This window comes from Euprymna scolopes, chromosome 22, assembly GCF_053919585.1.
Source record: "Euprymna scolopes isolate OS-2025 chromosome 22, ASM5391958v1, whole genome shotgun sequence".
Taxonomy (NCBI): Eukaryota; Metazoa; Mollusca; class Cephalopoda; order Sepiida; family Sepiolidae; genus Euprymna; species Euprymna scolopes.
Genome location: NC_136503.1, coordinates 48,834,048 through 48,850,046, shown reverse-complemented (window position 1 = coordinate 48,850,046; position 15,999 = coordinate 48,834,048). Strand labels below are relative to the sequence as shown.

At 35.1% G+C, this 15,999-nt stretch overlaps 1 protein-coding gene and 1 pseudogene across 4 annotated transcripts in view; one reads left to right on the top strand and one right to left on the bottom strand.

Moving 5' to 3' along the window:
* The first annotated feature begins 13,182 nt into the window (after positions 1-13,182).
* Positions 13,183-13,319, top strand: LOC145244165 (U2 spliceosomal RNA; annotated as a pseudogene).
* A 1,281-nt stretch (positions 13,320-14,600) lies between these two features.
* The window catches only part of LOC145243426 (uncharacterized), a 163,357-nt gene continuing 161,958 nt past the window's right edge, over positions 14,601-15,999 (bottom strand). For all 4 annotated transcript variants that reach the window (XM_080106312.1, XM_080106310.1, XM_080106309.1 and 1 more), the window contains one exon: positions 14,601-15,890. In XM_080106312.1, the coding sequence (XP_079962438.1) occupies positions 14,649-15,890 (1,242 nt within the window). In that variant the 3' untranslated portion in view covers positions 14,601-14,648. The remainder of the gene's footprint in view (positions 15,891-15,999) is intronic.

The following is a 15,999-nucleotide window of genomic DNA, read 5'->3' as shown; positions in this document are numbered from 1 at the left end:
AAATACGCCCACACACTTTTCTCACAACAACAAAAGTAAAATGGACATATTTCTGGCGGACGTAGTTCAAGACAGCAATTTAATTTCACTTAAACTTCTTTTCCCCTACAAATTGGTGACACCCGGCCATGAGATAAAACATGCACATCCTTTTGTAACCCTACAAATCGATGGTTATCGCGTATGGCTGTAAGAGAGAAAACATATCTGTCCTAACTGAGGACAATTTACCCATCTCTCCTTTTTTTCGTCCCAGGCTATGAAATTACATCCTTCTAAAACCTACAAACACAAAGCAGCACACAAGTGAATGTACCTCACACTTTGCCACAATTTAAAGAGTTCCACATCACGTTATTCTCCCATTTAAACCGGGACCGCAGACAACCGTTTACACCGACTCCTTGCCTATGCAAAGAACACAGGCTGGCAATTTAAAGGCTTCGGATTAAATCAAGCGAAACAAGAGCATGGATTCGTCATATCAGAACCTACTTTTGTAAAGAACGCCGACGTGACTACTAAAACGAAAACCGGCAGGAAAGTACACTGGGCGAAACGTTTTAAGAAATACGTTACATATTGAAAAAAATAGAGAAAAACAGTTTTATATCTTTTTTTCAATCTGGGTGGAGTATTTGTGCTGTCACTCACTCGCGCACACACGCGCGCACGCAAATAAACAAACGTTTATTAAGTTTACTTTCTCCACGCATTTGCACAAAAAATAAGTTCTTCCAGCAACGACATAATTTCAAATACCTCCACATGCTTTTCTCACAACAAAAGTAAAATGAACATTTCTGGCGGACGTAATTCAAGACAGTACCATGTGACACAAGCGACTAATGAGAAAATTTAGAAGATTGTCTTTTTAATGCTTTTCCAAAAACTAAATACCAGCAGCAGCAATCTTGTGCTAGAGCCGGTTCAAAAAGTATTTAAACGCAACAAACATTCTTTCTTCCCTTTTCCCCCTTCTTTCTTCTTCTCTTCTCGCTCCGATGTGACACGAGACCATGCCTCTCGTTTTCATCTCATCGTCGTTTTCAAATCTGTCGAAACCATAATTACACACGCCACACAGGCACCCAAAAAATCACACTTATGCACACATGCACCCATTCCGTACATTTTCTATAAGAATTAATAACAACGGATTACTTTCCTCATGGAACTTTTAAATAAGGCGAACTTTGCCAGTTAAAGCACAAACCTTGAAATAAGGACATTATTTTCACACAAGACTTTCACCTTCCAAGCTTATTACTTCAACGAAGGACTTTCATCTAACATAATCTTTTAATCTTAATAATTCCACAAAGGAGTTTTCACCTACTTTGAACATTCTAATCATAATGATTTCTCAAGAACTCTTATCGATCGGACCTTTGCTTGTTCATCTTGTTATTTTTGTTGAAAAATAAATGCGGTGCATTTTAAACGAGAAGGAGGTGTCATTTTGTTTTATTCCTTTTTTTATTATTTCGTTTGGAGCAGAGAAATTTAATTTCACTTAAACTTCTTTTCCTCTACAGATTAGATACAGAAATATGTGGTAAAATATCTACAAAAAGGACTACAAGTGACAAAATTTTCTCACAGACACATTAATAGGAACAACAAAACATGGATTCAGAGGAACAAGCATTCCTTAACAATATAATCGGATAGTCGGGGCAGCAAAACACGGCAATCTTCTGATTGCAACGCAGTCTTGTGTTACGTTCGCCACCCTCATATATAACGACTCATCATCGACTTTCAGCAGTAGTTGGTGGTGGGAGGTCACCTAAACATCTCGCATGGATGACTTTTTAATAGCAGCAGTTAACAAGAACGTCTTCGCCCTTTCTTTCTCTAACAGCAGCGGCAACAAATAATGTGAAAGTCTTCACCCTTTCTTTCTCGTAGCAACACAAGGCTTCGCTCAATTACGCCAGTAAACATTGTTGTTACAGGACTTTCTATTTGGCTTCCCGGAAACCTTTTGTCAACAAGAACACTTTTAATTAATTTCAATTTAACTTTGTTTTTACAGGACGTTTCTAATTCTCTTCGCAGAACCTTTTTGTCAATAAAGGACATTTTTAATTAATTCCAAGTTAACTAACTTTGATGTTACCGGACCCTTCTATGTTTTTTTTCTCCAAACTTTTTTTTTTTTTTCAGCAAAGATAATTCTAATTAACTCCTGTCTGAACTTTTCGTAACTTTCTTATCATCAAGAGGATTTTTCATTCAATACGTTTCATCAATAAATATTTAATTTAATATCCTGTCTGTCTTTCTTGCTACCACACGCTATTTTTGTTGGTGTGGGTTGTTATCGGGTATTGAGACTGCAATACCTACCTCACTCTCGAGTCATTCGCGTTCACGACAACTGGTATCAACGCCCACAATATAACACTGGTGTTACAAGTATTCAATACGATTCGTGCCAGATAGTCACAATATAACATGATTATTTTTCTGCTTGATCATTTTTCATAGTTTGAGGAATTTTTATGTTTTTGAAATGTTATGACGCTTAATTACGTAATAGTGTTTTTACTTAAAATGCATTTTTTTAATATCCAATAATAAAGCACAAGCACCAAAAAGATGTCAAGATTGTTAACATTTAGTAGAAAAAAAAATAAAACATCTATAGCAAAACGATTGTAACATTACAAAAAAAAAAAAAGAATTTAAAAGCCTACATTTTTATTATTAATCAAATGGAGTTATTTCCCTTACATTAATGACTTTGGGCATAAATGTGCCTTTTTTGTGATTTGTATATTTTTTTATTACTTTTTCTTTAATGGAAGAATTTTAAAAAATTATCTAATAAACATGACTTATTTCTTTATTTGGGTAAATGTTACCTTACGCTACAACGACCACTCTAATTTGTTTTTTAGGCGTATTCGAGGTTGCTGACAACTAATCTGATAAGCAAACCCACAGCAAACTTACCGTTTGTATGGTATGAACCCCTAGACATTGGGACTATTTTGTGCCATTTCACCGCCTTCGGTAGTGTTTTTATTACATGATATGTTCGCGTGCGAACGGGCGTAGTGGAGTGTACTGTATTATATCGCGTAAGAATCTTTAAGCGGTCATTTCAAATAAAGTTTTTTTAAAAATGTGGTTTGTTTATTTATTTATTTGTCTTACGTAGTTTTAATGCTTTTTAATTGATCTATCATCATATAAGAAAAACACTACCGAAGGCGGTGAAATGGCACAAAATAGTCCCAAGGTTTAGGGGTTCATACCATGCAAACGGTAAGTTTGCGGCGGGTTTGATTATCAGATTCATTGTTAGCGACCTCGAATACCCCTAAAACACACAAATTAGAGTGGTCGGTGTTCTAGCAGTGTCAGAAATTTCATGAAAACTATTGAATAATTCCACCCGCTATCTTTCGAAGCTTTAACTCCTCGAAAAATGTAATTCAAGCCCTAATTCTTTTTTTCAATTAAAGGAGCAAGGACCAAGGTTTCATTAAAAAAAAAAAAAAAAAAAAAAAAAAATGTGTTTTTTTTTAAAACAAGGTTTTAAACTTCGGACTTTACAGGTAAATTTCTAAAAAACACTACTTTTTTTGTTTTAAATTTGAATATATTATTTATTGATCTTTTATCTTCAATTTGTGATATATGAAACTTTGGTACATAAATTATTTACTTTTTAATAGACATTTGAAAATGGGGGGGGTGAATTTAAAAAAAACATTTGTCTAAAATATTATATTCGGTTCATTGGAAAGAGTATAAAATTTCACATTGACTCTGAAAATATCGTGAAAATAGAATCAATAGAAAAATTTTGATAGATTTTTAAAGTTTAAAAATTGAAAAATACTGAACTCGTAACATTCAATTAATTTCATTACTATTTTTTAAAAAAATATTTCTATTACTTTTTATACAACTTTAATAGTTTATTTTGGAAGTATAATCCATAAAGAAAATAAACAACCCACCTTTAAAAAGAGAAATTACGAGTTTTTTTATATTTTATTTGCAGTTTCGTGTTAAACATTCCGACCTTTATTTGCAGCCAAATCATTCATTGTCGTTTCTGACTCGAAAACTTCTATCTAGAATCTTAAACCTTCTCTGAAATGTTCGGGTGTTTGCTGGCATGTTTTCCGAATCTGATTCGACTCAAAACTTTTAAGCTTCAAAACTAGATTAAGTTAAAACTATTCACGCTCGGCAAATCCTCCAAGCTAAGAGAAACAACTCTTTTTTATTTTTGCAACATTGAATTATCTCCCTTTCTTTCTCTGGTAAATCACTTTTCTAAATTAGCTTTAGTTTGCAATTCCAACTTTAAAACAACGCATCCATATTACACTAATTATTTCATCGCTTGATAAAATAAATCTTAACAATGTAATCGTCTTTCGGAATTGAGACGCTTTAGGGTAGTTTTCAAAGGCTTACGGAAAATTTGTGTCTCCACAAGTTAAAAATACCCAACTCTTTTTTTTTTTTTTTTTTTTTTAATTTAACACCTAAAAGAATACCTGTTCCTCCCAATGGGCCAAATAAATTCCTTGGGCAGAATAGATTTGCACCACTTTTAAAATCAAGATCTAATGATACTAAACCTTATGTTTCGAATCTTTATTCTAATTTTGTTCAAAATATATTACATAATTTTGATTCTACAAAATGTCTACATTTTAAGGCTTAAGCTGAAAATGTCTTAAGAAATTAAAATTTAGAAAATTTTACTTAATTGATGTTTAATGACTATGGATCAAATTCAAGGAAACTTTTTTTTTTTTTTTTTTTTACATAGGCATCACCACTTATCAAGGCCCAGAGGCCACTCGAGGATAAGGAGTGTACAGTAGTCAATCGGACAATATAGTTATCGTTAGTAATGGAAATTCGCTAAATTTGTTAATTTAAGTGGAACAGCTCATCAAGAACTTTGTTTACGTTGGACTTGAAGACAACCATATTGTAGTCAGCTGGAAAGCAGGAAAACGGAAGACAGTTCCACAGGTGTGCAGTTCTAAGAAACAAGCTTTGTTCATGGAATCTACGTTTAGGTTTAGGCACAGCTGAAATATCTGAATTTTTAAAGTGGAGGGGGCTTATTATTATTATTTGGGGAAATATTTATTAATCGATTTCTAATAACTTTCATTTATTTACTAGCAGAGAGACTCAACGTTGCCCAGGATTAAATGATGAACAGCAAAAAAGTTTAAAATGTAAAAGTCAAGTATCATGCTACAATTGTGCTCTAAGCAGAAACAATTACATTGAACGTGCCCCTGTTCTTATCAAAGAACCTACTGTTGATTTTATATGCTGGGCCTTTCTGCTTGTGTGATGATAAAACTTCTCAAATGTACTTGTGATCTTAGGTGGTATAAGGGTGTTAATTTTGGTCAAAATCAGACTGTTCTTTCTTTAATCAGATTTTTTCGATTATCGATACTTATCCAATATAAAACCTATCTAAGAACACTGGTAGATGCAAAAAGTATATTTGTGTGATATTTCATCAAAATCGGGCCAGCCATTTCGAAGTGCATAGGAAACAAATGCGCGCGCGCGCGCACACACACACACAAAATTCCTTTTATATAATAGCAGAGATAGAGATAGAGACTATTATTATCTATAATATAAATCTCACCTGTCTGTTAAAATGTATGTATGTATGTATGTGTGTATGTCGACTTAAAACTTTCGACAGAGGCGACGGATTTTCACGAGATTGGTATCGTTTTTAAGTTCAGCGTCCTGGACGACAAATATAAAAAAATCGGCCAAAAACATTCATTCCTTCATCAGTTTTCTACAAGGAGGGGTCGATTTTTTGCATGCCATTTTTGCAAGTCATTGTATCGGTTGGATTGACTTTGCCTAATTTTAACGTTCTGAACTTCAGGTCGCGTCATAGAGTAAAGGTAAGACGTCAGATTTTCTTTCACTTTATTTTTCACCTTCACATCATGGGTTCGAGCATGCCTGCCTACTACCACTTTTTGTTTTTTTACATTTCCAAAAACCCAGGCAAAGCCTGGCACTCAGGCTAGTTATTACTAAAATTTCACAAAATTTTCACAAAAATTCACAAAATCTTCGCAAAAATTCACAAAAAAAAAAAACAAAAAAAAAAAACAAAGGGCTTTCTCAGTCTTTATACCACCTTTGAATGATACTAAATTAAACTAAATATAGCCCACATTACTACCATAATACTCACAATTAGCGATTAATTAGTTTAGGAATAAGTCTTGCACATACAAACATAAACTACATACCTAAATTTATATGAATAGAGATGAGCTACTATTTATCGAGACTAAAAGTCACTTGAGGATAACGGTTTTCAGTTGAATGATAAACAATATTATGAGAGGAATGAAAAAATATGAATGCATTGAATATGAAAATTCTTGGAAAGAAACTCTGTTCATGGAAATTCTGCTTAATGTTATGCACACGAAGTAATAAAGGATAATTCTTTGTAGTTGTAGTAGTAGACAAGTTCTTGTTCTGAATGTCTTAAAAAGAAGAACCAGAGTTCTGACTGTTTGCGAGTTGTAGGAGCCCCCCTCTAAATAACCCCGAAGGTATAGCAAAAGTGTGAAAGCATATGTTAGAGGGCCCAAACACAAAGAGGTGCCATAGTACTTTAACGGTGCTTACTTTGATGAACTGCAAGCACTTGTACCCCCTCGACATAAAAACCCCCGACAAACCCAACAAGCAGCTAAATCCCACCCCTTCACAGTAGAGATCCCTAGACGTAAAAGAGCCTTCTACTCCAGTAGTTTCTTCCCCAGAACCGCTAGACTTTGGAATTCCCTTTCGGGTCCCTGCTTCCCCAACTGTACTGACATGCAGAAGTTCAAGTGTAACGTGAACCGACATCTTGCTGCCCAACTCCCTACATAGTACCCCTACATCAAAGTGGCAACGTGCCTTGTTTGGGGTGAAAATGTTAAAAAAAAAAAAAAAAAAAAAAATAGTGAAATCGTTCAAAGTTGAGGTTTCAGAGACCATCTCTTTGCCTCACAGCATGTAGCCGTTTTCCTCCTTCCTTAGAGGAAACCAAATTAAGGAACTGTGATGCATCAGCTCCTATCGTTCTTCTGCTTACAGGTAAAAACCATATGGCTTGAACTAGTCTTATTTTTTTCTACATGTAATGTCGACATTACATGCAAACAAGAGGAAAGAAAGAAATAAAATCCGGTTCGATATTTTTATCTTTTTAACAAAAGTTTTTATTACGATTATTTTCCCATTTCGACACCACTTAAAAGTCTCTTGTTATCGTCCAGTGTGCACTTTTCTTCTTTCTCCGACTGCATGCTGGCCACATCCGGCCTATTCTTATCCTCGACTTTGCACGTTCATTTTTTTTCTCTCGACTACATGGTGCATTTTTTCCCCCTCGCAGACATTTCCCAATTTGCATATGTGCATTCTTCAGCTACTGCTGCTAATCTCTTTGCAAGCCAGCGATCCTTCACTGCTACTGCCGATAATTTATCATGTGCTCATATGCACAAGGTGACATACATGGCTTCATCTCTCTTTCTTCTCTTGTGGCTGCATCATCATCTTCACACTCTCATCACAATCATAAAGAAGCTTGGTAAATCTTTATTTTGGTGCTGTGCCATATTACTAGGGTTATGACAACAGTATATTCTTTTCATTGTTTTTACTCTCGAGTATATATCCGACACAGTTAGACACGATTAATCAACCAAGGATCACATCACTCTACATAAAAACATATGGATATATACCTGAGAATCAAAACAAGGAAACGAATATGCTGTTGTCATAGCCCTAGTCATTTACAAATCTTCACCAGAGTTAGGAATTGAATCAGCAGAAATCATCATGTGCAAAAACAATACACGTTTCGATGTTAGCTCTAACTTGACTCCCAATTGATATTTGAAGCTCTCGACCTCTACTAGAACATCACCGTTGAGGATGAGGAGTGTTTTCTTTGTTGGGGGTGGAGCCGATAAAGAATATTTCTATCTTCAAGGCATTTATTTTCAATTTTAATCTGTGATGCAACATGTTGAAGTTCATAAATAGCAGGCTGGACATCAGCAAATGTTTTGAGTAATGCAATATCATCAGCATAATCTAAGTCCTTGACAGCAAAGTTGCACCCAGCAGTGACAACCAGGAAACTCTTTTACGGCATTCAAAGTGACCCACTCAGTCAATGGTGTAATTGAAAAGTGTTGGTGAAAGAACACATCCTTGCAGAATACCCGATTGTATTTTGAAGAATCCAAAACCTCACCATACATGCACATACAGGATCATGTTGAGTAGTAATATGCTTTAAGACTGAGAAGTTTTGGCAGAATACCATCTGCTCTCACATAACCTTCCAGAGAGTGCTGCAGCCAATAGTGTTGAATGGAGCAGTGAAATCAATGGAAGAGATTATTGCCTTTTGTTGAAAGCACCAACAATGTTTGAGGATTCGTTTTAGGATGAAGATTTATTTGGTGCATCCACCATCTGGACCAAAACCACATTAATCTGACCTCATCCTGGAGTCATATTCTGATTGGAATTGTCTTAAAAGATTCTAAGCAGATATTTTAGCAGAAATGTCAATCAGTAATCAGGCTGAAAACACAATAGTTGATGCAGCATTGCTTTGATTACATTTCTTAAAGAATGGCATCAGTGTTGCATCGCTCCAGTCTAGAGAAGTATTTCGATCTCTCAAATTGGTTGATAATGTGATAGATGAAAGGCTCTAGTATATTTGTATATCATATATATCTGTTTGAGGATCACAGCAGGTCTATGATCTTTGTCTACAGTATTGTTATGTTTTGTTTAGACTTTTAATAACATTAATAACCTCTTCAAGTGTTGGAAGAGTTGTTTGGCAGTCATAAGGAGTTGAATCAGAACTATTCATAGGAACAATTGATGAGAGCCCTTAATGGTAGTTTAGCAGATTGGTAAAGTGTTATATATAGTGAATAATGCATTCATTGAGACTAATGGGACCTGTGGAAATTTCACAGCGGACTCTTTCATATGTAACATTTTATCTAAACTAGCATGGACACCCAGCATAACCCGGTCATAAAATACATTTGAATATATTTTAATTTATGCAGATTTCGTATATATTAAAGAGTCAATTTTCTATCAACTCTTATATATTATAAAGTTGTGATTTCAAAAATAAAAAAAATATATCCATATGACTTGAGTGCATCAGCTTGAATCAAAACCAAAAACAAAATTTATGAAAAAAAATAAACATATATATATATATATATATAACTTGAGTCCCTTCAGCTATAAATGAAACCGAAATAAAAACTTATGAAGAATTCTTGGTAAAATTATTTATTACAAGAAATGGAAGGTCATAACAATTAAACGACAGTCACTCGGAATAAAAAAGATGTAAGCATGACGCACAAAATAACACGCACGCTATCGTACTAATATATAGATTGGTGATTGATAATGCTAATGTTAATTTCTGGCCGACAATAATATGGTATGGGAGAGGGGAAAAAAAAATGGCAGAAAGTCTTATTTGTGGTTGTTCAAAAAACTAAAAAATAAAGAAAATTATGTGCCATTTTTGTTTATTTTGAAGAAAAGAAAAAAAAAGAAATCAGCAAATTGTAGCTGTGGCTAAGACTCATGTTTCATGATTGATAGCAGTAAATAATTGTGAGCATCGTTTTGTCCACACTTCTACTAAAACAGCAGAACATTTGTGTGAATGGTAGCACAGAGGTGCGACACTCTCATGGTCACAAACATCTACTCAATGCACCATCTTTTGCCTCCCTTTATCTGTTGTCACATAACCTTGTTTAATCGCTTGCTTTCATAAAACGTGACTGATATGAAATAGAACACACACATCAAATCTGTTGCCAAGGTCGCTTGAAAAATGGTGGGATCCTTCTACCGCTCCATTGAACATCTCACTGCTGATGCAATTTTCTATCTATATAAAAGTCAAGTACGTCCAAGGATGGAGAACATAGATAGAGTGCCACATCTGCTAGAAAGACCTTATCCTGCCTTGAAAGAATTCAAAATAGACTTTGTATCCTAGTGAGAGATGCCCTTTTCTCTTCCCTGCAACCTCTTTCCCATAGAAGAGACATTGCGAGCCTGTCTCTGCTTTATCGTTATTTTAATAGCAAGTGCTCGTCTGAGCTTCAATCTATGGTCTTCCCTCGCCAAACTTTCACGAAAAACACTTTAGCTGAAAACACTGTCAATAATTTCCCCCACTCTATATCTGTGCCTAAACCTAAACGTAGATTCCATGAACAAAGCTTCTTTGTTAGAACTGCACGCCTGTGGAACTCTCATCCATTTCCCCTTTTTCAGCTGACTACAATTTGGTAGTCTTCAAGTCCAACGTAAACAAATTCTTGATGAATCATCTCCTTAAGTAATCCAATTTACCAAATTTCCACTACTAATGATTACTACGATATTATCCCATTGTCTACTATACACTCAATAACTCTCATCCTCGAGTGGCCTCCAGGCCTCAATAAGTGGTGATTCCTATGTAAAAAAAAAAAAAAAAAACTTTTTTATTTAGATGAATTATTATTTTTATTTTTTTTTTTTGTTATTCTATGGTCAATAGGATTGAGTACATAGTTGAATTAATTAAAACCATGTACATGCTTTTGTGGAATCCCCTGTTCTTCCAACTGTTTCTGTAGTCGTCTTCTCTTTCCTTCTCTCTTACATTGGCGACTGCCAAGTGAGCAAACACAGTGTCTCACAAGTAAAAATAAAACTGTGCCGGAAGTAATGCAAAACGTGACTTACACAAGCGACAGCGCCTCTGTCTACTATGTTAGGTGACGGAATCAAGAAAGGAAAGAGGAAAGAAAAACTTTCGTCCATAGGCGGCTTATTAATATACATGACATTAATTTGCATATGAAAAACAATGACTGCTGTGAAAAAGAATGAAGGGGAAAGCAGTCTTCATTTTTTTTTTTTTTAAACAAAGGAATCACTACTTATCAATACCCAGAGGCCACTCGAGGATAACGGTTAAAGAGTGCACAGTGGTCAAAAGGACAATATAGTAATCGTTAGAAGGGTAAATTTGGTAAATTAGATTACTTAAGGGGAACGGCTCATCAAGAACTTGTTTACACTGGACTTGAAGATGGCCATATTATAATCAGCTGGAAAGCAGGTAAATGAAAGGGAGTTCCACAGGTGTGCAGTTCAGTTTTGTAGACAGCAGAAAGAGAGAAACAGACAGACAGTGAGAAGTCAGGAGTTGGCAAGAAGTTTGGTCAAATATTTAATATTATTATTTTTAAATCTAAGTTTCCTTCAAAAATACAAAAAAGAAAACTCATAGAAAAATATATTTTACAGATATCAGTTGAGCTCGAGGTGGATGTGTCATACCATCACAGCAAACGACGCTCCAAACACTAATCCACATCTTAATTTTCTGGTGAGGTCATGTTCATCATTTCCTTATCTCAGCCTCCTAAAACTGTCTCGATCTGGTCCAAACCACAGCCTGCCTTTGACTGTCCCCAACGTAGAATCATGTTGAGTAATAATATGCTTTAAGAAAACTGAGAAGTTTAGGCAGAATACTGTTTGCATTACCTTCCCAAAAGTGCTGCGGTCGACAGAGTTGAATGGAGCAGCAAAATCAATGGAAGAGATTATTGCTTTTTGCTGAAAGCACCAACGATGTTTGAGGATTCGTTTTAGGATGAAGATTTATTTGGTGCATCCATGATCTGGACCAAAACCACATTGGTCTGGCCTTGTTCTGGAGTATTGTTCTGATTGGAATTGTCTTCAAATATTCTAAGTGGATATTTTAACAGACACATCGATCAGGCTGTTGAGGCCTCTTTGTCATTAGTTGCAGTCAACTCATTTAGATCTCCTCCAAGCCACAATCTGTCGTCTACTGTCCTCAACTATAAACTGTCATAAACAAAACTCATTGCCACTTCTTAACTGTCTGTAAACGAACTCTAAATATATTGACCTCCATATTTGGTTCTTTGTCTTTATCACTGTGTTATGCACATTAAACGAAAGGCAGCTCAAAGTTATATAGACATAAGAGACATTTGCACAAGCACAAAAGACAGCTATATAACATACCAATTTTGGTGCAATGACCAGGATATTCAAGCAAGAATAAAAAAAAAAAAAAACCTGGTATGTGTTATATAGCCGTCTTTTGTGCTTGTGCAAAATGTCTGTTACATGTATATAACTTCAAGTTGCCTTTCATCAAATGTGCATAGCATATACATTCGCTGATATGTTTAAATGACAAATGCTCAAAATATAAATAGAACCTTTATTTACAAATTCAGCTTCCATAGACAAGTGTTATACATTTATCAAAGTTGATAGTTGTCGTTGGTGCTGGGAGCAAGTTGGTGTTGGTGGCACAGTACAGATGTCACTCTTCGGCAGCATCTCGTATCATCCGTCTTCTTCCTTTGTTTTCCCAGTCTTTATATTGGTTTATTACATTAAATAAACTTTCTCGGCTAATTCTGTTGTTTTGTTTGCATTGTGTTTTCACAATTTTCAATTTTCTGGAATGTAAACATTTCTTTGCTTGTTTCCGATTGTAATTTACGATGATCACCATTGTTTACATCTAAGGTCATCCAAATCAAAATCATCAATTGCGTGCTTTAAATATTGGGACATTCCGTTAACCAATCGTTGGTGAATGACGATTCTTACAATTGAATTTAATATTGCGTGTGTGCAATCCAAATGATGGTTTAGTCGTGTGCAAGCGACTCTATAAGTCACTCCATCAGTCAGTCGGTTTGTCCGTAACACTTTTGTGCTTGGCCTTTTTGGTTAAGATCAAAGGTCTGTTGTTAATAGATGCTGTTCTTAGCTTTTTAAGCTTTTCTTGGCCTTTTGGCCAAGATCGAAGTGTAGTATCTGCCGGAACAGATACTGCAAGCAAAGACCATATGTGGGGGCAATCCCACATATAAGACCTTGGTCAATGTAGGGGCAACCCTTCATACCAATTGTCACTATCTATGCCCCGGGGAGTTGGTCCCCATTTCCCCTTCACTCCTCACATTAAAAATCGGCCTTGCGCCTAATTTGCTCGGTGGGGGAGCAAATAAATACAGCTTTTCTTGGCCTTTTGACCAAGATCAAAGTGTAGTATCTGTTCTTACTACATGCTGTACTTATGTTTGTAACTTTCTGATATAAAGTGGGAGATCACTTTTCTGTATTAATTTAATGTAAAATGATCACCCACTTTACAGCCAGTCAGTCTCAAAGCCATTTAAGTCAGTCTCCAGATCATTCAAATTGTTTTTGAAGGATTACAGTTATTTTTTAAGCATTCAAGTCATTCTTAAGGTCATTCAATTCATCCTTAAGTTCATTAAAGTCATTGTAAGTCATTTATTTTTTATTTATTTAAGTCATTTCAGCCCATTTTTCGGTCATTTTAGTTTATCTTTAAGAATTTCATGTCAATCCTACATTTAAGCATTCATTCATTACACGAGAGCATGCGACTAATGGCTATCGGCCTTGTTTTTTTTTTTCAGTTCAAGGTTTCCAAAACTTAAAGTCAAAGAAATACACTGAACCAAAGAGATGTCTTTTAAATAAACAAACAAAGCAGATAAAAAGTTAATAAATTCCGTTCTTATATTTTCAACATTAAAACAAGAATAAAATAAAGAAATCTTGTAATTACAATTTAATTAAGGAAAAATATGTTCTTGTTCGTTTTTATTGTACAAATACAAATGGATGGGTTTGTAATTTTGTTAGGCATCTTTGGAAATGTTAGTTTGTTTCCATCCTTTAGTGGTTGGCAATTTTTGGTCTACTTTTGCAAAATGGTGCTCAGCACCTAAAGTTAGAGAGATTTAAAAAAAAAATGAACAAGAAAAGAAAGAAAAAAATAGGGAAAGAAAAAAAGGAGAAGAGAAAAAAGAAAGGAGAATGAAAGAAAGAAAGAAAAAAAAAGGAGAAAGAAAAAAGGTGAAACAAGAAAAAAAGAGAAAATAGAAAAAAGGAGAAAAGAAAAGAAAAAAAGAAAGAAAAGAGAAAAGATACAAAAATAAAAAAGAAAACAGAAAAACCAATGAAGAAGAAGAAGAAGAAGAAGAAGAAGAAGAAGAAGAAGAAGAAGAAGAAGAAGAAGAAGAAGAAATATGGAATGGATGGAATTTTTATTTTGGACCAAAATTCTACAATTTTCCTGCCGACTTGTTGTGTAGAAAAATTGGATTTATAATAATATCTATCACCATTATTGATTATTGCAGTTTGATTAGAAATCAATTTCATTCTTTGTTTTTGCATTGAAAGACCCAGTTTAACCTGGAAAATTTGACAGTGGTGGGGGGTGAAAAATTGCATTTTTAAAAAAAAATTTTTTTACATTTTTTTTGGTTTCATTTTCAAACAGATCAGGAGGGAAAAAATTTTCGTTTTTAGTTTTAAAAAGTTCATACTTAAAAATTTTGTTTTGATTTGAAAAAAATATTTTTAAATCTTTAAATTTTAAATACTTTTTAAAAAAAAAAAAAAAAAAAAAGATAAAAATTTTAATTATTACATAAAATCAGTTATAAAATATCTTTTATAAAGCCTCGTTCTTCATCTTCCAATATTTTATCGCTATCACTATCATCATCGGTATTGTTTTCTCCATCTTCAGATCCTCCACCTGGAGCACTTTTTTCATGATCCTTTTCAGAATATGAATTGTCAGTTATATCATCTTCGTCTTTTCTCCTTTCTATCTCTTCATCCCCTTCCTCCTCCTCTTCTTCATCCTCCTCTTTATCTTCCTCCTCCTCTTCTTCTTCTTCAGCTGCTGGAGGTTCCATCTCTTCGCACTCCTCATCATCTCCTTCAGCATTGATATTCTTCTCTTCGTCGTCAGAAGAGCTCTCACAACTAGCAGACGGACGCGGAACGGTTCTGCTGGGAAACCTAAGGCCACTTGGAGATGTCAACGCCTCGTATTCTATGCCTTTCAAATCACAGGAAATGTCAGTTGTCGGCGGAAAATTTCTTACCCGTTTAGATTTAGCAACATTGACTAATGTTCGGAAATTTCTGGAGCTTTTTTCAGATAAATCATCATTACAATTACTACTACTACTGCTGTTGCTGCTGCAACTGTTTCGTTTGTCGCCATTTGTAACGATTGTTCCATCTGTGTTTTTCTTCTGTAACAGTTCTTCACAACCCGGCATTTCTTCCGTGCAAGAATTCTGAGTGATCACGGGTGCAACTTTTAATTGCGTCGTCCCTAATTTGGCTGCTGGCAAAATGCCTGGCTGTATTTTGCACAAAAGGGGAGTCGCGGTAACCTGACCATCCCTTGTCGTGGCAGCGTCTATTGTAGCGCAATGCCTCGGCAACAGTCGAGGGACCGCAGACTGGTCTGGTTCAAGTAAATGTAAACTGTTTGAAGCATCAGAATTCCTCCGATTTTTTCCAAGTTCCTGGATTATATCATCATCATCATCATCATCATCCTCGTCGTCATCGTCGTCGTCATCGTCTTCATCTGATGACGAAGATGATGATGGTGGGGGCGGCGGCGGTGACTGATTGTTGTGGACAGAGTCAGCTTGTATCAAGTTTATGATTTCTAGTAAATTGATATTACTCGAGTTTCCATCTATGCTTTCTGTGTGACTGACTTGTCGCGAGAGTTCACAGGCTGCACTACCATCTGCAGAATAACCAGAGTCACTAAGGCAGACATCATCCAGTTCAGCAGATGCTTCGTCTTGCGCTCTACATGGAGAAATCAAATCCTCTTCTCTCTGTTGACTCAGGCGTTCAAAGTATTTCTGAAATAAAGAAAATGAAAAAAATTTTAAAAAAGGGTAAAAGAAAAACAAACCAAAAAACATTCGAACGCTAGACCATCAAAAAGAAAAATTGGATTGCAAGAAACAA